We start from the raw sequence: 20766 nt of genomic DNA on the forward strand, positions 1-20766 counted from the left end.
CTAGTGGGACAGGGTTCCCATGCTCTGCTTGGTCGGTCCTCCTACCTCCATGCTAAGGATAGCTTAGCGGAGTGTATGTAAGGAGAAAGCCGAGGCAGAGAGCCAGACCATCTAGTGGCTTGTGTCGAAGCTAAGGCAAGCTTTTCAAAGTTGCTCTGTTGCAAATAGCAGAGTAACTGGCTTCGGTTTGAAGCAAGCAAAGTCTGTCTGGCAGAGACTAAGTCAGACACGAGGAATAAGTTCTGAGAATTGAATGTAGCGGTCGCGGCTTGGATTTCAAGCCGAAAAGAGGACCAGGAGAACCAGGTGTATATCCCGGTCAGAGTAAGCTTGGTCTCCAGAGTATGGGGAAGCATTTCAGGCTCTTAAGTCCACCTTGAAAAGTGCTCCGATCCTGGCAGCTCCTGACTACAGCAAGCGGTTCCTGGTGCAGACCGATGCCTCGGACTATGGCATGGGAGCTGTGCTGAGCCAGGAAGGCGAGGTCGGGGGATAACACCCGATCGTCTACCTCAACCAAAAGCTGCTGCCTCGTGAGGTGGCTTATGCCACCGTCGAAAAGGAGTGCTTGGCCATTGTCTGGGCACTGAAAAAGCTTCAGCACTACATCTATGGAAGAGCCTTCACTGTGATCACAGATCACAATCCTCTGAGTTGGTTAGAGCGGCTGTCGGGAGAGAACGGAAAGTTGCTCCGCTGGAGCCTTGCCCTGCAAGAATTTGACTTTTCTATTCAGCACAAGAAGGGCAGTGTGCATGGCAATGCGGACGGTCTCTCCCCCGATAGGGCATCCAGGCTTGGGAAGCAACCTGATGGGGTGACTGCCCCAGAGCCTTCGTCTTAAGGGGGAAGGTGTGACGATGGGTTAGCCAGTCTTCAAAATAAAGGTGAAGTCCGACTAGTTACGCCTGAAAACCGTGGGTCCTCAGTAGCTTAGAAGCACCATAAGCCAGGGACACTCTGAATATAATAAACTTTCCAGTTGTGTGATAAACCTGGGATTTTGGGAGTGGGAGTTTAAAACATATGTACAAGGTCGGGGGGCAAAGTTACCGGTTGCCCCCCCCCCATTTTACCTGCAGACCGCGCCTAGTCTACGTGTACGCGTCTGCATATTGTCCCCCTTATATCTTTCCATTAGAATATTGTATTTTCAGCCCGCAATGCTTATTGTAACAGTTGCAGTCCAGAGCCCAGTTTAGAGTAACAAAGTTTTAAATTGTGTGTTCATTTCTATACAGACAATACTGGTAATCCGTGTGGTAGCCAGGATGTCTGCATAGAGATAGGGGATCATGGGGGAACTGAGATTGAGAAGTGATATAACGTTTGGTGAGCGGGGAAGGGCGGAGTACCGGGTCTGGGAACAATGGCTTCCCGTGGGGAGGACACTTCGTTCACCCAGACTTGGTGGAGCCTACCCAGCAGGTGGTATGGGGCTGGCATTGGGAATCTGTTGTTGGTAGGCATGATTCCCATTGGCCAGTTCGAATTTCCCACTTGCCGGCATCCTAACACACCTCTTCCTCTGACGCGTACAGCCAGACGTACAGCCAGACGAGCCGCCATCTCTGATTGGCTGATACAGCTACAATCCGTGCTCTGATTGGTCGCCAGCCCCTTCTCCATGTTGAACATAGAACAGCGAGGTCTATGTAAGGGGACTGGCCGATCAGAGAACAAGACGATCTTGAGCTTGGTCCGGTGAAGCGCTGTCAGGCTTTTCAAAAGTGCTTTGCTCCAAATAGCAAAGCACTCGGCACAGAGTTGCCGAAGAAGCTTAGCGTAGCTGAGGACAAGTAGTTCTCAGATTGCGGCCAAGTTCCAGCTTTTGCCTTGCTCGCGGTTAGCGGGTATAGCTAGGTACCTTCCCTGAAAATGGTACTGAGGAGTTCTTGGACGTGGAGCAGACAGGGTAAGCCTTCTGAAACAGGCGCCCTGCACCTAGTTGAGGCTAGTGTCTCCCCCCAGAGCCCCAGTTAAGTGTGCATTTACTGTATTTTGTATTCCATTGTGTGTCTACTGGTCTCACCAGAATAAACCCATTTTATTTTACTATTTTGTCCTGCCTAGTGAATTGATCCCGGATGGTAAAGGTGTTAAAAGTACTGGTCTCCCGTGACAATAGGTTTCCCGCACAACTCTAGAAATTGTTGCATCTAACTTTGGAGGTACCTCCCAAAAAGTCACCTCTGAAAAATGATCCATATTGACTAACAACTTGGGTGTCAGTAAAAAATTTTTATCCGGTTGGGCCTCTTCTGTTTCCAACTATGTCTTTAATAACTCAATGGACTGGAAAATGTTGTTTTTTTCTTTGGGTCCCGCTGAACAGCTTACTCGTTCTCTGGTGGCGGTCTTCGGCATCCTCTGGCTCCAGAGTTCTCTTGTCATCTTTATTAGAAGGTCTATTAATTTGAGATTCAAATTAAATTCCTCCATTAAGGTTTCCTTTTCTCAGGATTCATCTTCTGAGAAATGCTGATACTGTACCTCTGACTCCTTTGATTCCCTCATCCTATGAAAGCTGGTCTGAGATCTTGATCGCTTCTGTGGCCGTTTACTCACTTGTAATAATGCAAACTCACCACCGAGTTACCATATCCCTCATAGGAAACTGGCTACCAGCTCCTTTGGTTCCTTTGCTGATTTGAAATATTCTTTGCAGAGTTTCCTTGCCTCCAGGGTAGGCTTGTCGCAATCTAACACACTAACCTTCTTTGCGGTCATCTTTTGTTGCAGCCTCAATTGCCATCTTAGAGGTTCCATCTTTTGGTTGTCTCACAGAGGTGCTGTAGCAACATAAAATAAATATAATCTTGAACAAGCACTCTTTATATCATACTAAGGACTCACCCTGTTCATTTGGGAAGCGACCCTTTCTTTGCCACAGATTACATCATCAGCTCAGTTAATTTTACAACTAACAGTAGCTGAAACTTCTCACTGGCATCTGCACAGATCCATGCTGCAGGGTGACTCTTTAAACTTGGCCTCTCATCATCTGACCAACTATCAAGTGTGGGAGCATGCAACCGATTCAGACTATATGGGACGCCAATGATGGCCAAGTCCCTGCTTAGCTGCCTTAGCACTGCATTCTGAAGATACCTCTGTGGCCTTCCCGGGTCACTAGCGCCAACAACACGCTGCCACTCACGGCACATACGTCGGAGCTTCAGGAAGAGGCTGAGAACCCACTAGAATAAACTGCAGTAGCTGCAATCTTGGCGAGTTCCTTTAACAAAATAAACTACTTCTGGCTGTAGGACAGGAAAAAGAACTGCCTGCAGGTAGTGGGAGGGGTCTTTTATACAACTACCTGCAGAACATTCTATCCTACTGCAAGCTAAGGATGGAGTGAACAATACAGTGACTACTGCCATGGGGAACAGGAAAAGAGAGGATTCTATAACACTGCACAACTTCCTTCTTGTAAATTGTGGTAGTAAGTCTAAGATGAGCAGGGAAAGGAGAAAAGACAAATTGTCTGACGCCCCAAAATAACCTGTACGGTATGCAAAGTCTTAAGGCCTAAATATGAGCTAGACCCTATTAGGTTATGGCGACAAACAAAAAACAAACATACGAAATAAGGCAAAGAGAATCAAAAAAGGCATGTATGTGCATGTCTTTACAAGTCACCCAAACCAGATTAATTCACAAAATTGACACGTGTCCGTGATCAGGATACACAAAAGGGAGTCTAGTCTGGGTAATGACACTCAAATGGTCACTGTCACTGGACATGACATTTTTAAGATTCCTTGGAGCTTACGATTTTCTTAGAATTCACCTGCTTCATTACACTGGACCTAAACATCTTCTATAGCTTGGATGAAAGAAGGGAGAGGGGGGACATGGTTGAAAATGTTGAATACAAAATCAAGGCTTTAGCAAATTACAGGAGGGAAGTCTACTTCAGAGGCAAGAAGAGTGCTAGACCAATAGGTCATGCTCTTTAGCTGGTGGGTGGAGGCAGACTCATTGGAAATGTGAAAAAGAAATTAATGAAAAGAGTGGCAGATTTGCGGAAAAGCCTCAGAGCGGTTTTGCCCATATGAACATCAGTGAGGATAGTCACAAATTCTGCATTATCAGACTTGTAGTAAACAGTACTTAAAAGCGGTATAGAGACTGTGTTGAACGACTAACTTAACTTTCTTAAAACACTAATACGTGTTGCTAATGGGACTGGTGCTATAACAGCTTGCCATTATCCAGCAGTAAGATTTTCATAATTATGTACCTTATTGGTTTACATTTTAAGAAACGGGTGCAATTATAAAATTGCAAGTGTGCTTGCCTCACTTGTTCTGCAGATTAGGTCAGTTTATACATTAAATGGCATAAAAATCAGTTCTTTTACCAACTCGCTTCATTATAAAAAGGTAAATAAAGCTCACTTAAAAATAGGAACACACTCATTTGTTGAAAATTCCTAATTACCTTGGTTCATGGCATGTTCAGGACAACAATTTTCAACTCAGTCCCAGCACTTTAATGGGCAGGAAATGCTTAGCAGCCTTTTCACAAACTCCCTTATTAATTAAGCCAAAGACAATGGTAAGACTAAATGAGCCTCGTCTAAGAAAAAACTATTTTCTTCCACATGCTGCGCAGAGTGTATCTGCTTTAAGTCTTTGAAAAAAGTTAATGAGATAGTACAGGTAGTTGTATCACTACCGCAGATTAATAAAGAACTGGTTAACCTTTCTTTATACAGTAGTTAAAAAGATGTAGCATGATGTTCAGTGTAAAGAAAAAAAAATATCCTGTCAATTTCTGACAAATATGAAAATTAAACTGAATGCATCTTGTATTAAATTAATTGAACTGTGTCAGGTTAAACATAGTGTGTAATGTACCCCAATTAAAGGAACAATCCAAATGGTCTATTTTTGTCTCCATTTTGTAATTTTTTTTAACATACGATTGAAGCTAGGGGTCCCGGAGCTGAACCCCGATTAATTACAGCCACGGGGACCCCTTGCTTTTCGACATACTTACCTCCGTAGGGGGGTGCCGGTATCTCGTGGAGTTTCAAGTCCCCGGTCACACGGACAAATAGGAAGCCGCACGTGATGACATCACGGCTTCCTATTGACCCGCAGAACCTTTGAAAAGCTTCCATTACAAGAACCAAATTGCCGAGCCGTTGTGGCTATAGACACCCACTATGGAGTTATCTCCAAAAGTAGGAGCTCCAAAAGTTGAAATTAATTGGGTTTGGCTCCAGAGACACTCTGTCTCTCTGTCTCTCTGTCTCTCTCTCTCTCTCTCTCTCTATATATATATATATATATAGTGGTTTGTTTACAGAAAAGAACATTCACACATTAGTTTACAATTACACTAAAAATACACTTAGTGGGATGGGGCAAACAAAAATCTTGTTCCCAAAACGAAATCTTTGGAAATAAAGTCTCTAGGCACAATTTCCCGGGAGCGGGAGTTGTGCGCAAATAGAGCTGGAAAGCAGTCCTTGGTCAGTGGCGCCGCTCGCAACAATTGTTATTCCGCCGGAGCTGCTTCCTTCGTTCTGCCGCTGTGGTATTGGATCTGGGCTGCCGCTGTGGTATTGGATCTGGGAACCTTAGTTCATACGAACTACTGAAGTTTGTTACAAATCTTTGTTATGATATTAATCTTGGATGAATCTTGTTACATGATGAATCTGGTTCCTGATGGGCTGCAGGGTTTCTTATACACTAAACAGTCCTATACTTAACCCGTGCAGCCAATCTACTCCGTGTTAATAATATTCCCCATCTATCCAGGAGTTGACAATACTTTGCAAAACCTGATAAAGGGCTTCTTAGTTTGCTAATGGGCATGCGCGAACCTCGCACCTTTGCTGCTTAACATACCAGACCCGACCCCATACCTGGCGACATTTTGTCTGAGCTGCTCGGACACCTGGCACATTTGCCCGGACATTTACTAAGATGGGGATACTTGTGTTACACCTCCCCACTTGACACCTTAGTACGTCGGCACCTTTTAACTCTGGACTTTTTCCAGACATCGTGGCATCGAGCCAGCGGGATGCTTTAGAAGTCCCGGGCTGAATATGCGCCGTTACCTTGCAGGAATTTCCTGCCATACATTTCTAATGACAGTGATTACAAATAAAGTGTTTCCTCTGTTTCTAGCATGTTAGATAAAAATCCTTATGTGCCTAACATATTGGTACAATTAAAAAGGGGGTCTTTAATTCACCAATTTTTATATAACTCTATATAAATTATGTTAGATGATTTTTCACGATTTAGCCCGAACGGCGCTCACAGCAAATCTCAGCGCTCTAGGAGCTTCCTAGCGAAAGTTAGCTAAAAGCCACTTGTGCTTATGCTTTATGCGATTACAGGAAAACACTGCCACAGTTATACATTTCATTTACAAATCACATAAGTCTCGCCACCTTATACCTGGTGGGAGGCACACATACATTTTTATTGAAATCCCAGTGTTGTTGCCATTACTGGGGTTGCACAGCTGACAATCTACAATTCACCAATATGGCTCAGGGTCACTCAGCCGGGCCAAATACCTTTATTAGTGGCCTGGGTACCCCCTTACCGTCACACACATGCAATCCACATTTACAGGGCTGACACTCAAATCACATTACTGTACATTACAGTGCTGGCTCAACTAGACTGGGGGATTGCATTAACAGGGAATAAAGTGCTTTACATACAATATTTACAGACATAAGACATTTATAAGTCATATATTGGTTATATTTCCTGTTTCTACCCCAGACATAAAGTACATTTTTAGGGGTAGCTAGCTGGGTTTCACCCCAGTTTTGTGATGCCAGCTACCCCTACCGTCACAGCTGTGCTAAGGAAGAGTTTAGCCCTATTCACTTGAATGTAACTAAATGCTTCTCCATTACAGAGATGACTGCGTCACAGCATGTTGAATAGGGGTAGAGGGAAAATCTTTAATATGTTGTTCGCCGTCTTTAACATGCTAAAGAAGAGTTCAGCTCCATTCAAATGATTGGCTCGAAAATCTTCTATAAACACAGGTAACACTGCTTCACATCATATTAAATAGGAATCAGAGAGGCAGTGAGAACACAAGGACTGGAGCAGTCATGCAGCTCATGTAATCACATGCCCAATGTACTGCAATTATTATGGGACCGGGATAAGAGAAACGATGAACCAACTTTAGTAATTACAATATAAAACGAGTATAAGCTCAATTTAGAGCAATTTATAGCACTAACCTAAGATACTAACAGTTTAATAAGTAAGATACCAACATATAAGTAACACCAACGTAAGTAATGGGTTGATTTTAACCATAAAATGTGTTTTAATAAGTGACAGACAAATGAGCACATAAACATTCATCTGCATTGCAAAGAAATACACGTTCTATTTTCTATGCCCATTTGTGTAAATTCTTTGTGTTTAGATATAGTTATTTAATATCAATAAACTTATGTGTACACTCCGTTAGTTCTTTCAGAGTATACACATTTCTATCGGTAGGTCACATACAGACACTCTCTGCATTTACTCACTGAAGTGAGTGATACAACTATACACATACCCATACAGGGGATATAATCTGAACCCACCCCCCCAGTACTGATTTACATCACCCACACACGCCATCCTGAGGAGCAGTGTGATGTCAAGCAAGCACTAGAATGAAGCCTGAAAACTCTCCAAAGTCTGTCAGAGTTCCTCAATGGAACAAAAAAAGTGTTTTCGTATTTGACACGAGTACAGATGATAGAGGAAGACTTCAACCTTGGAAGCTCCACTAAAGAAGTAGGGGGGGGGGGCTGTAAGTTGTTGCAGCTGCAATATGTATAAACATTTTACATTTACCTGAGGCTCCAGCTTTATCCTTCTCCAAATTCTCCACTTCCAGTTCAGTAAAATGTCTGATACAAAATCTACTGTCAATTTGATATAACAGAGCTGGGCAGAGGAAAGCAAACTGATCGGGGTAAATTGGAGAGTTGATGTTCAACCCATAATAATGAAGCAGCTGGGTCACATTTAAACACTGCGAACAGATAGAGCAACAAATTAATCACACTGCAGATTATAAACATTAATGTAAATATCCTGCTATCCTGCTATACTTTGCATGCATATACAAACTGCACAAACATCAAATCATGAATCATGGATCACGATGAAGCGGTTTGCCAGCATCATCAGATGCACCTGTGTTAAATTATTATTTAAATCTACTGAGTGGTTGAAGAAAAGATGTATTGAGTATCACTACAGTACTTTTTTTTCCCATACCCAGCCTAGCACAACAATTTTTTTTTCTGTAACGCATTTGAAATTCCGGAGGATTTATTTTAGAAGGCTATTTTACAGCATAAACCTTACTTAAAATCTTCCTAAAATACAGTTTTACGAACTTTCAACCAATGATTAAGAAATGTAGATCCAGGCACAGCACTGCTATTTTCAAGTACTTTGATGGTTCAAAAATACTTACTCACTGTAATATTATACAAGTTTTAAATCCTAGATTAATATTCATGTGATCATTTGTTTTTAGAGAACTCAACTCAGGAAAGTCACAATCATGTGATTGCTCATTAGTGGTCACATGAATGCAACGTCATGGCTGGAGCACTGCATGTGATCTCTCCTAGAAGATGAGCAATAAAGTAATTGCCGTACGGTGTACATCATAAGGGCCCCTTGTGTGCCAGCCGTCGGGAAGTACAGTGCATGTCCGAAGGGCTATCCAAGAAGAACTGGATAAAGCAGATAGGGGACACACCAAAGACTGCACTACAGCTCGGGTTACAATATTTGTCAAGCGACCTCAAAAACATTGTAGAGAAAAAGCATGTAAAAGGACGCTCCTAAAACTTATCTAATAAGTAGTAAATACAAATATCACTTGTGGGTATGTGCATGTCTCAGACAGGTCTGCAACCCTGTCTTTCCCCATTATCGTTAACAAAACAGTTTTTCCACTGCAGTCAGGGATCGTGGGTTGACATGAAAATGAGCAATGTCACTATTTACTTCTTATCCATCCTTAACATGGACCCCTATAAGCTTATGCCTGCCGTATTAAACAGCTTTTTTAGCACAGCCTGGTTTAAGGAAGTACAAAGCCAGTAAACCTACTTACAGATAGCCTTTTCAAACTTTTACATAGTTACATATAGTTAAATAGTAGATGAGGTTTAAAAAAGACATGTGTCCATCAAGTTCAACCTACAGAATGCTAAATTTAGACAACAGATACTTTATCCTATACCTATACTTACTTATTGATCCAGAGGAAGGCAAACAAAAAACCCCAGTGACATATCATCCAATGATATCTTATAAGGGAAAAATAAATTCCTTCCTGGCTCCAAGAATTGGCAATCGGATCACTCCCTGGATCAACATCCTTCCCATGTTTACTTATTTGGTAAATCCCTGTATACCTTTCCTTTCTAAAAAAGATGTCCAACCTTTTTTTGAACAAATCTATTGTATCTGCCATCACAGTCTCCATGGGTAATGAATTGCACACTTATTTTTTTGGGGGGGGTTTTATCAGTGCATTGCTGGCTATACAAATTGTAACATTTGTCACGTACGGCACACCTGACGTGCCTTACATGTGTGACTAGGGTTAATAATCCAGCTACCTTGCTGATGCACTTTTCTCTAAACATGGTCCCTCAAATGAATAATATATAACCTCAATCCGTCAGACCTGTGTGTACGTGACACATATGTGACAAGGGTTAATACACGCAGCTAACTAGCAGACTCACCTTCACCTGTGCACAGGTCCCACTAATGAATAGTATCTACCCTGACTGTCACAATATATACCTTTAATCCGCTGCCACCACCAAAGGCATGATCAAATTATTAATTTGCAGTCTCTAGTGCCTGTTTATTAAGAAAACTATGCACTTAACACAAAAAAATATCCGCTTTGCAAAATGAGTCAAGAAATGTAAATTACTCTACAAAGCGTGCAACAGTTCAGAGCCCAAAGTTAAAGTGTAGATATAATATACAAAAAGTACAGTGCTCAGGTTACAGAAAAAGATTACAAGAGCATACAGTATAAAAATGCAGAGTTTCTCAAAATAAAAAAAGGATAAACAAAGATTTCCTATATGTTGCAACAGAACATGTAAAGGTTCTTCCCAGAGAGGTCACTGGAGTATGAAAGATGAGAATTCACGTGTGATCCCAAAACCCCCCTCGATTGAATTCCAATTCATAATTCCAGCTACAGGGTTTATATTCCAAAAGCCTTTTTCATTGAAATACACGGACAACATACTTTCTGGGTGTGTCCTCAACCCACCCTTTTTCATCACAGCTGTGGATGGCCTTTTTATGACTTAACAAAAAAAAAACCACACCGTTCGACTTTTAAACTGTTTCAATATATAAAAGACTGCATAACATTGTTTCTATAATACTGTACTTAGACAAACGCCATCTTCACTTGCGTCGGTGTACTTAATATGTGCACCCAAATATGACAACCTATAATACATAGACCAATTTGACCCGTGGGTATAAATGTGAGGATATATCATCTTTGTTGAGGTCAAACTCATTAAGTGCATTTTTGGCAAAAACTCACTAAATGCACTTCTTGACTTGGAATGTCTTTATATTTCTATTGAAAAACTCATTAAGTGCCTTCTCTTATAAAAACATAAAACTCATTAAGTATGATTTTGAAATGTCAAAGAGAACATTTAATCGCATAATCCTCAGTACTCAAAGAATGTAATTAATGACTTAACTCTACAACAATGATAGTGAGATATTTGAGAACAATATATTAACCGTGCATTAGGTTCACTCAATAGAGTAGCTTAAAAAAAGTGAATGGAACACTCAATGTTAAAGGATCATACAGCTGAACACCCAGGAATATAGTGTATGTGATTCAGTGCAACAAATGTGACCAATGTTGCTACATTGGGGAAACCAGCCAAAAACTACAAGGCAGAATAAATATGCACAGACACTCCATACTCCATCACGAAGAAGGAAGATACTGCTCACCTGTGGGACATCATTTCTCACAGCCAGATCATTCCATAAATGATTTAAAAATCTAAATCCTCAATGGAATGTTTAAACGCACCCAAGAACGGAAAACATTTTAACTCAGAATGATAAGACTCTTTGACACCAAAACCAAAGGACTTAATGTGGACATGGGTTTTCTCACACCCTATCAAAATTGTTTGTAATTATCCTGCTTGCCTCTATTCTTATACACACTTTCTCTCCCCCCCACCCCCCAGCATCCCTCCCCCTCCCCCTCCATACCTTTCCTTGTCACCATCCCCTGGCATCAAACACTTTTAACACCCTGAGAGATAACAAATGACACAGATAAAACACAGACAATAATTCCCTGGCGCAATATCAGATAATAAACCTGACGAATCGGAGTAGTCCCATGAATCAAAAGATGGTATAAAGAAGATCCACAGTCCACAATGTCCCGTTCTTTTACACAGAATGCTGGTCTGAAATTACAAATAAAACAACCATTGCGCAGTACCCTATGGTCAGTAATCCAAGACCCCACCGTTGCTATCTACTTACTTAAAAATAGATAAGAATGGGCCTCAAAAGGTTTCTTTAAGTCCCCCCACGATTGGCTCCGACTGATTCCTGCTGCTGGTATCACGCTTTACACTTCCAGCATCAGCATCACCATACCGATTGGGAACAGAAAGGGGCACCAATAGTATAGCACTATAACATTTATTGTTAAAAAATGACAAGCATAAAAACATGCACTCACATGCGAGAATGCCCTATGCGTGTCCTACAACGTGCCGTCCGCTTCACATGGGAGGATGTCGAGGGATTGCAGGGGGAGGCTGGAGCCGGCGTGGGTCCCCGCTTCGTGGCCGCGACTCGGAGCGCCTAGTCCCTCCTCCGATGACGTTCCCCGTGGAACGTCATTGGAGGAGGGACTAGGCGCTCCGAGTCGCGGCCACGAAGCGGGGACCCACGCCGGCTCCAGCCTCCCCCTGCAATCCCTCGACATCCTCCCATGTGAAGCGGACGGCACGTTGTAGGACACGCATAGGGCATTCTCGCATGTGAGTGCATGTTTTTATGCTTGTCATTTTTTAACAATAAATGTTATAGTGCTATACTATTGGTGCCCCTTTCTGTTCCCAATCGGTATGGTGATGCTGATGCTGGAAGTGTAAAGCGTGATACCAGCAGCAGGAATCAGTCGGAGCCAATCGTGGGGGGACTTAAAGAAACCTTTTGAGGCCCATTCTTATCTATTTTTAAGTAAGTAGATAGCAACGGTGGGGTCTTGGATTACTGACCATAGGGTACTGCGCAATGGTTGTTTTATTTGTAATTTCAGACCAGCATTCTGTGTAAAAGAACGGGACATTGTGGACTGTGGATCTTCTTTATACCATCTTTTGATTCATGGGACTACTCCGATTCGTCAGGTTTATTATCTGATATTGCGCCAGGGAATTATTGTCTGTGTTTTATCTGTGTCATTTGTTATCTCTCTGTGTATGGTATACAGCCCTTGTGGATAGGGTTGTTATATTCCCAAGGCAGCCATTCCCCAAACCTGCCACAACAGGCTGTGAGGAATTCACATTAGGTTTTTCCTTATAGGGGACACTTTAAATATTCATTTTATTCTTGTAAAGCACCTGGTTATTTTAGTTAATATTTAGGTATAGTTTTATAGGTTTAAGCGCTGATCACATGCTTTTAGTTTAAATTTTCCTCACTTTTAACACCCTACCTTATCTACAGTACATATCTGTTTTTTTTCTACACTGTTTTAGCCATAGATTCCTTTGTATATCATTATTGCTGACCTGAAGAGGAGAGGCAAACTCTCGAAAGCTTGTCCTATGACATAAATTGTTAGTCTAATAAAAAAGGTATCACCTAATACTGAAGAACTCGTTTATTCTGCACTATATCTATAGATATAGTGCAGAATATATATATATACACACACACACACACACACAACTTACAAACACAAATTGGTATCGCTAACACTGGAAAAAATAAGTGGTGTCAAAACCAGGCAGTGAATCTAAATAAAGACTCTCTCTAATATAATGCCTGGTGGTGCTAAGGGGAAGAGAAAATATGGAGAAACAAAAAAACACAGAATCCCACTAAAACCACTGAAAAATAACCGCAAGTACGCAAATTGTAAACAAAAGTCAAAAAATGAATTTGAATGAAACAATACTGAAGTAAACAAACAATTAAAAAACATGAAAGGAAAAACACTGAAAAAAAACTCCAAAATAATAACTAATTAATCAAGGGCATTTGATTAGCAGCACCTGTCTGCTACTTAGCATCTTAATTCCTATGGAAGCAGTAAGGGTGTACTTAGTTTTTCACACACGGCTTCTCCATTTTTGCTTTATTTTTGTTAAATAAATCATGACACGTGTAATATGCCATGTGTTGTTGTTCATCTAAGGTTGTATTTACCTAATTTTAAGACCTGCTAAGGAACAGATGATTGTTATTATGTCCTGATATGTAAAACCATAGAATTCAAAGAGGGTGTACTTTCTTTTTCAAACAACTGTATGTCTCATATAAAGCTCATATATAACTCCCTTGAAATGCTCAGGGGGAGCATGCATATTACTAACTGCTATAGACCCGGCTACTGAATACTCTGTTATTTCCAGGGTCACATGGTAGGCTGGAATGTAGCGGCGTAGCACACAGACAATCGTTTCGCGTCTAATGATGCTTTCTCAAGGTGGCAACGCCCCTCGAGGGGAGTGGAGTCTATATACCCTAGCGTTGTCATGGTAACGACAGCGACATGACAGCTGCAGTAGCTGACTGTCTCAAGGCTAGGTAATAACTTAGCAGCCATCATGTAAATAGAGTAAGTAAGTCCTTGATGTTGGCTGGTCCTTTTGATAATCTAAAAGGTTCAGACATCTATATGGCCATGAACAAAAAGATTGTGTTATGCCTATAGTGCTTGGATAAAGGCTGAAAATTTCAAATAAAAATAAAGGAGAAAGGCATCATAAAGGGTACATAACCCTATGGCACAAATATGATGTTGCCCATAACATACCTTAGCTCTATACTAGCATATGGTTTTAAATATATGTTCCTGAAAGCAAGTGAAAGGTTTCTTTGACACTGTCCCCTGGCTTCAAACACTTAACACCCTACCTTATCTATAGTAAATATCTGTTGTTTTTTTTTTCCCTCTCTCCACACTGCTTTAGCCATTGAATCCTTTGTATATCAGTATTGCTTGACCTGAAGAAGAGAGGAGAACTCTCGAAAGCTAGTCCTATGACATAAATTGTATGGACTAACAATTGTCATTGAGCTTCTCGACGAACTCCTGGAATATTTTCTCTGGTGCCTTGCCAAAGGATTACAATATCGTCAATGTATCTTGCCCATAACAAAACAAGGGCAGTATACATATTGTTCTCCTCACTGAAAACCACTTTCTCTTCACACCATCCCAGATACAGGTTAGCATATGATGGGGCACAAGTAGTCCCCATCGCTGTTCCCTGTATCTGGTGGTAGAGTTTACGGTTGAAGAGAAAGTAGTTTCTTGTTAGCACGAATTCCAGGAGTTGGATGGTGAATTTATTATGCTCAGTGTAGAGAAGTCCCCTTGTTGAGAGGAAGTATTCCACTGCTTTTACCCCGACCTGGTGAATGATGCTGGTATATAATGATTCTACATTAAGGGTAATTAGCATGGTATCATAAATCACCACGTCGTGTATCCGTGATAGAATGTCTTTGGTGTCCCTTAAGTATGATGGAAGGGAAACGACCAGGGGGCGCAGTATTTTGTCTACATAGACACTGGCCTGTTCACTTAGGTTCCCCATTCCAGATATGATTAGTCTTCCTGGCGGTGGAATTTTACCCTTGTGAACCTTAGGCAGGCTATAAAATGTGGATATTGTCTTATTCCATATCCCATTATGTTCACGTTTCAAGATCACTTTCCTATCAAGGTCATCATTAAGAATGCCCAACAACTCAAGATTTTATTTGGTGGTTGGGTCGTCTCTTAAGACCTTATAACAAGAGGGATCTGATAGGAGTCTGTTATTTTCTGAAACATAGTCATCCCTGTCCAGGGTGACTATTTAGCCCCCCTTATCAGTGGGTTTGATGACTATTGATGTCTCTTTTTTTAGGTCATCCAGTGCTCCCCTCTCTTCTGTTGTTAAATTTCCACCTTTTTTGTCACCCTTTATTTTTTCAAGATCATTGACCACCAAGTTGATAAAAAGCCGTGTCATAACCTTGTAGGCGTTTTCCCTGACCGTTGAGCAAATTGAGCTTCTAGCTACTAAGACAAATATTTCCTTCCAATCCTCCCCCTCCAGCTCCTCTCCCAGGTCTAACTCCCACTTTCTCACAAAACCGAGTTTTTCCTGAGCCCCTGAAAGAGAATTGCCCATATAACGCTGAAATAAGCTTCTGGTGAGAGTCCGCCCTTAAAGTTTTCAAACAGTGTAGTGGGATTTGTGGGCATAACCTTTACATAGAAGGCTCTAATCTTATGGTATCGGGATATCTATGTCTCTTACCAAACTGTCAATGTGGACCACTTTGAGTTCATAGCTAATATTAATTAGTCCGTTAATATTTGCTTTATGCCAGTTTGTGAAAACTTGTTTAGATACAGATGCAGCGGCCATTATTTTAACAAATCACGCGGTGTATACCTTGGACTACCCATGTCATGGCGCGGGATTTCTTCCAACCGTACCGCCTTAAGACGCGAGTGCATAAAATGGCATTTTAGTGTTCTGGCTTTTAAACACCTGAAATTGATACAGTAGCACAGTACACATTACAATTCATTAATGTAATTGCATTTAATTGCACACAATCCATGAAATTCAAACAAAGCAACCGCGATAAACACGTGTACCTGGGGCGATTGGCCGCGTTCATGCCGCATGGAGTACAGCACACGGAAACAGCGCTGTGAAATCTTAAAATAATGGCCACTGCATCTGTAGGATTGGTGGGAAGTCTTGGTTCTCGAAAATGAGGGTCATCACAGTTTGCACCAGTGAGCATGTACTTAAAATTAAGCCTGTCCCAAAGTCTGAGGGAGTTTAAGAGTAACATCGAGGGAACGTTGTTCTGTCTAGCCCAGGCTGTGATGTTTATAAACCTTCTAACGTGGTCTGCAGCCTGCCTACTTGGAATAAAGCACACCTGATCGACATGCACCAAAAAAGGGAGGATTTTTATTAACCTGTTGACCAAAATTTTGAAAAATATTTTGATATCTGTGTTAATTAACGATCTTGGGCAGTAACTGCAACCGGCTGAGGGGTCTTTCCCTTCTTTCTGGATAAGAGATATAGAAGCCTGTAACATACTGGTTGGGAAGGATGAATCTGCCAATATTAAATTAAACAACGTTAGTAGATGATGAGAAAGAGATTGCTAAAAAAAAAAAATAATAATAAATGTTTGAGAACCCATCTGGTCAAGGTGCCTTTGAGGATTTTACATTTTTGATTACCAATTGAATTTCTTCTAACGTTATTTTTTAGATCTAATTGCTGGGCTCTTCACAAAGTGGGCAATGCTGCTGCGTAGAGATAATTAGAGATTCTAGATTCCGAGTGGGTATCGTGAGTTACTTTCTTCCCATTATACAATTTGGTGTAGTAATTCTGAATTTCACTCACTATTGCTTCTGGGTTTGAGGGCAAGGTGCTTGATTGTAGCCTAATTGATTGGATATTGTAGGTCGGGTGCCTATTTCTCAGTTTGGCTGCTAAGAGGGAATCCAATTTGTTAGCCTTCTCATAACATTTTCTCTTAGACCAACTCAGAGACTGTTCAGCTTTTGAAGTGGAGAACATGTTAAGGTCTGCTCTGGTCTATCTATGGCCCTCTAGACGTGGTGGTGACAGGTTCTTTTTGTGTGTTTTGGAAAGAGTCTATTTTGGTCTGGAGAGTGTTGAAACATCTCGGTAGGACCTGTTAAAATAACCTGGTTTTTCAGGGTTCTTAAAGTGGGTCTCATGGATGAGGAGAATGCCACCTCCTTTCTTTTTTAGATCTGTCATTGCCATCCTTTTTGGGGGGGGGGGGGCAGATAAATACTTTCACATTTAGTGGTATCACTCTAAGTGACATCATAGCTTATGTGAAGCAATTTTGAGGCATTCACAAAGGTTGTTGTCCAGCTAGGACAAAAGTGAGCCAAGCTGTGTCATGTTTAATATGTTGCTCATAGTCACCTATATCAAAATCGGACAAGTATACAGGTTTTTTGTTTTTTAAACATGTAGCCTTTTCTATGGGGAACAAATGCGTTGGAAGGATTAGCAATCTATAACTAATGTCTTTTGGTGATGAGACTGTTCGCCAGTTATCAAAAGTGTTGGCTGGCAGACAAGCACCCACACATAAGGAGTTTGTTACTTTGTTTCCAAAGTAATAATTGTGCCAACATTGGTCAAACAGATAAACATAAGTAGATCCTATGCTTGAAGCCAGTATTCCTAACAAGGAGACAGACTGTCACTCACCTCATTATGCTCATGCAGTTCTTCCCCATGCTCCTTGGGATTCTGTGCCAACACAATGTCATGTTTCTGGTTGGGAGGTGCTTCCCTCTTCCGTGTGTGGCGATGCCCATTTTCAGGAACTATGCTATGATCCTCTGATTCATGATCAGCATCATGATTATTGTCATGCTCATGAAAAGGGTGAGATCCCTCATGGGTATGATCAGGTTTGTGAACATGGTTGTGATCATACCCTTCATCTGGGGTATTATCAAAAACGTACTCTGATGCAGAATCTATAGTGGTCTCACTATTTTTCTTTCCTTTCCTTCTCTTCTTGTGTTTGCGGTGCTTTCTTTCAGGATGTTCCTGTGTTGTATTTGTATCAGTTAAAGGCACATGACTCTGCCCTCCATGGTCCACATGACTAACTGTACCATTATGAGAATGATGGCTATTGTTATGAGAACGGTGGGTACTATTATGACCATGATAGTGCAGATAATGGGAATTTCTGTTATCCACCGGCACAGATGCCTCTACTTTTCGGTCATCACATTTACTTGAGTCTTTTGTGGCTGTAGTACCTTTTGTTTCATTATCTCCCTCCGGGTGGGAATCCAACTGATCATGCAAGTGAAAATGCTTTCCTTCTTGAACATCTAAAGCATCCAAATGGGAAACATGATCATGACCAATATCCTCATGACTTATTTCAACCACTTTCACCTCTCCGAGGCCCAAACTGGCCAAGAGTTTTTCCAGTCCGTAAAAAGACAATCTTCCATTTTCCCCATATCGGTGGAAAAGTTTTTCAATGTAATATTTTTGTTCATGTTCAGCTTCCGGCACTGAAGACTTGCTAGTGGACAACTCTATAGCTCTTTTGAGGATATGTGGTTCTTCTGAGATCTGATAGTCATTAGGACTGTGAATGGGTCGCTCTTCTAGAGCACGATCATGCCCGTCCTCATGACAATGGTTGCATTGATGAAAAACAAACGTCAGTAAACAAATGAGGCAAAATTGTGTGTGCATATGTACTTTCATTTCTATTTTACCTAGAAAAAAACACAAATAAAGGAAGAATTAGCACCGAAAATATAAGTTCCCTGATGCACTTTGAACCAATAACCCCTTTACAATGACGTTGGAGATAAATATATCAATATAGAACCTTGTACTCCATGACCATTCTTTTTTACATTCCTAGACAAATTGGCGATATTGCTTTTTGTTTAGATACTATAGTTTCCATTGACATTTCTGGCTACCATTTCAACCCGGGTTTGTCAAGGTTTTCTTTCTTAGCAAGGACAGTGGTATGAAGATGACAAAAACAAGGTTTTAGATAGTGTCCGTTTCATCATTTCAACCCAAAATCATAATCAACCTCACATTGCTGTTTTAAAAGATAGAGCCAAGCCTTGCTAATTTTGGCACATCATAAAAGACAAGAGTCTGAATCAATGCAAATATTTGTTTAACGCATTTTCTGTTTGTGGCTATCGAAGTTTAATAATTCAGCTTCTTACATTTGATGCAGAATGCGGGTCAAGAGGGTATTTTTTTTGGCAAACAGATTACTGCAAAGTAATCTATGCCCAGGACATACTTGAAAACGAGAGGTAACTCAATGTATTAGTTTCTGGTAAAATATTTTATAAATAAATAAGAAGGTTAAATAAATTAATAAATTAATAAATATAAATATATACAGTATATATATATATATATATATATATATATATATATATATATATATATATATCATAGCTGTAATTGATGTGTGTCCTTACAATACGCATCCCTAATCGCACACCAAATCGCACACCAAATCGCACACCAAATCGCACACCAAATCGCACGATGATGTTCACAGAGCCAAACAAAATAATTTAATACACTCAAGGTAAAAGCCGGAAAATGAAAATGCCCCCTTTTAGGGTCAATTTAATCCATTGCCCAGTAAAGAAGAAAACTAAAAAATGTGAATAAAATATGTGTGATGGCATGTAAATGCAATTCACCAAGAAAAAAATGGTGGTTGTACAAAATTGTGAAAATATGGTAAATCTTTTTGCAGAAAATGTGAAAGCAGCAACAAATGGATAAGATGTAAATCTGAAAAACGATAAATTAGTGTCACAGATTAATTGATTCTGTATAACATGTAAAATGATAAATGTACTTATTCTGAAATAGTTCTCAAAACATCACAGTATAATGATAGTTTGCAAAGACTTTCCAAGCCACAAAGCTTGCATTGCTTCTTCAAACAAAATGATCAATTCTATAAATTTGTTCTGGTATATTTCACCACACTGCAAATTCAGCATTCTGGTCACAATTAAAAAGGCAAAAGAAATTAAAGCTCCCACTTACCACAACCACAGAAATCCAATTATAGGACAATAATGTGTTTTTTTTTTCCTCAGTGCATAAAAATAAAAGTTTCAGCAAATTCACCATGTAGAATTTCTAAATGCAGACTCGTGTTCTGCAGCGTTATTATATGCTAAGATGTGGGGGTTGGGTGTATGTTTACACAGGCAAAATGGGTTACACAAAACTATGCAGCAAAACTTAAATGAACTCATTGTAAGACTTATGGACAAACAGTTTATTATTTGAAAATAAATGACTTGTCTCGTGATAATAAAGTAGATTTTTTTTTCTTTTACAAGGAGTGAAAGAACATCCTTTAAACATATTTCTAGAATAATACAATCATTATTTTACACAAAAAACACTCATGGAGAAGTATTTTGACCAAAGTGCTATCGCTGAATTAAGATATTGTATTGTGGCAAAAACACAAACTTAAAAACGACTGTGCAGAGTTTTAAAACAAGTATACTGTAGGTAGAATTATGAAACAAAGAAATAAGAAATGGAGGTGCAGTATGGATTGCAGTTACTGTTTTTATAGTAACATTTGCTCATATTATGCAATCCTGAAGAAACCTGGACATTCGTATCTTGCGAAAAATGGAAACATTTGGAAATAATAAATAAAACCAATCACCACCATCTTTTTCTAGGATTTAAACTCACAACAATAGTTGCATAAAATGTTCTCTAAATTATCTAACTCTTTAGGACCAAAGTGCTGCAATTTTTAGAGACAGAAGTTTCAGAAAATGAAAGCATGCTTTCGCAGAAGAGGGGAAAAAACTATTTGTTGATAAACTGAAGGCAAAACGACA

At 40.3% G+C, this 20766-nt stretch overlaps 1 protein-coding gene across 3 annotated transcripts in view; it reads right to left on the bottom strand.

Moving 5' to 3' along the window:
* The window catches only part of SLC39A10 (solute carrier family 39 member 10), an 84854-nt gene that overhangs the window by 44214 nt on the left and 19874 nt on the right, over positions 1-20766 (bottom strand). For 2 of the 3 annotated variants that reach the window (XM_075608337.1, XM_075608336.1), the window contains exons 2-3: positions 17579-18618; positions 7857-8037 (exon numbers count right to left, since the gene is read on the bottom strand). In XM_075608337.1, coding sequence (XP_075464452.1) covers positions 7857-8037; positions 17579-18607 — 1210 coding nt within the window. In that variant the 5' untranslated portion in view covers positions 18608-18618. Of the gene's footprint in view, positions 1-7856; positions 8038-17578; positions 18619-19942; positions 20053-20766 lie in introns of those variants that run through there. The other variant, XM_075608338.1, reaches the window with a different exon arrangement.

The sequence above is a fragment of the Ascaphus truei genome, chromosome 7, assembly GCF_040206685.1.
Source record: "Ascaphus truei isolate aAscTru1 chromosome 7, aAscTru1.hap1, whole genome shotgun sequence".
NCBI lineage: Eukaryota > Metazoa > Chordata > Amphibia > Anura > Ascaphidae > Ascaphus > Ascaphus truei.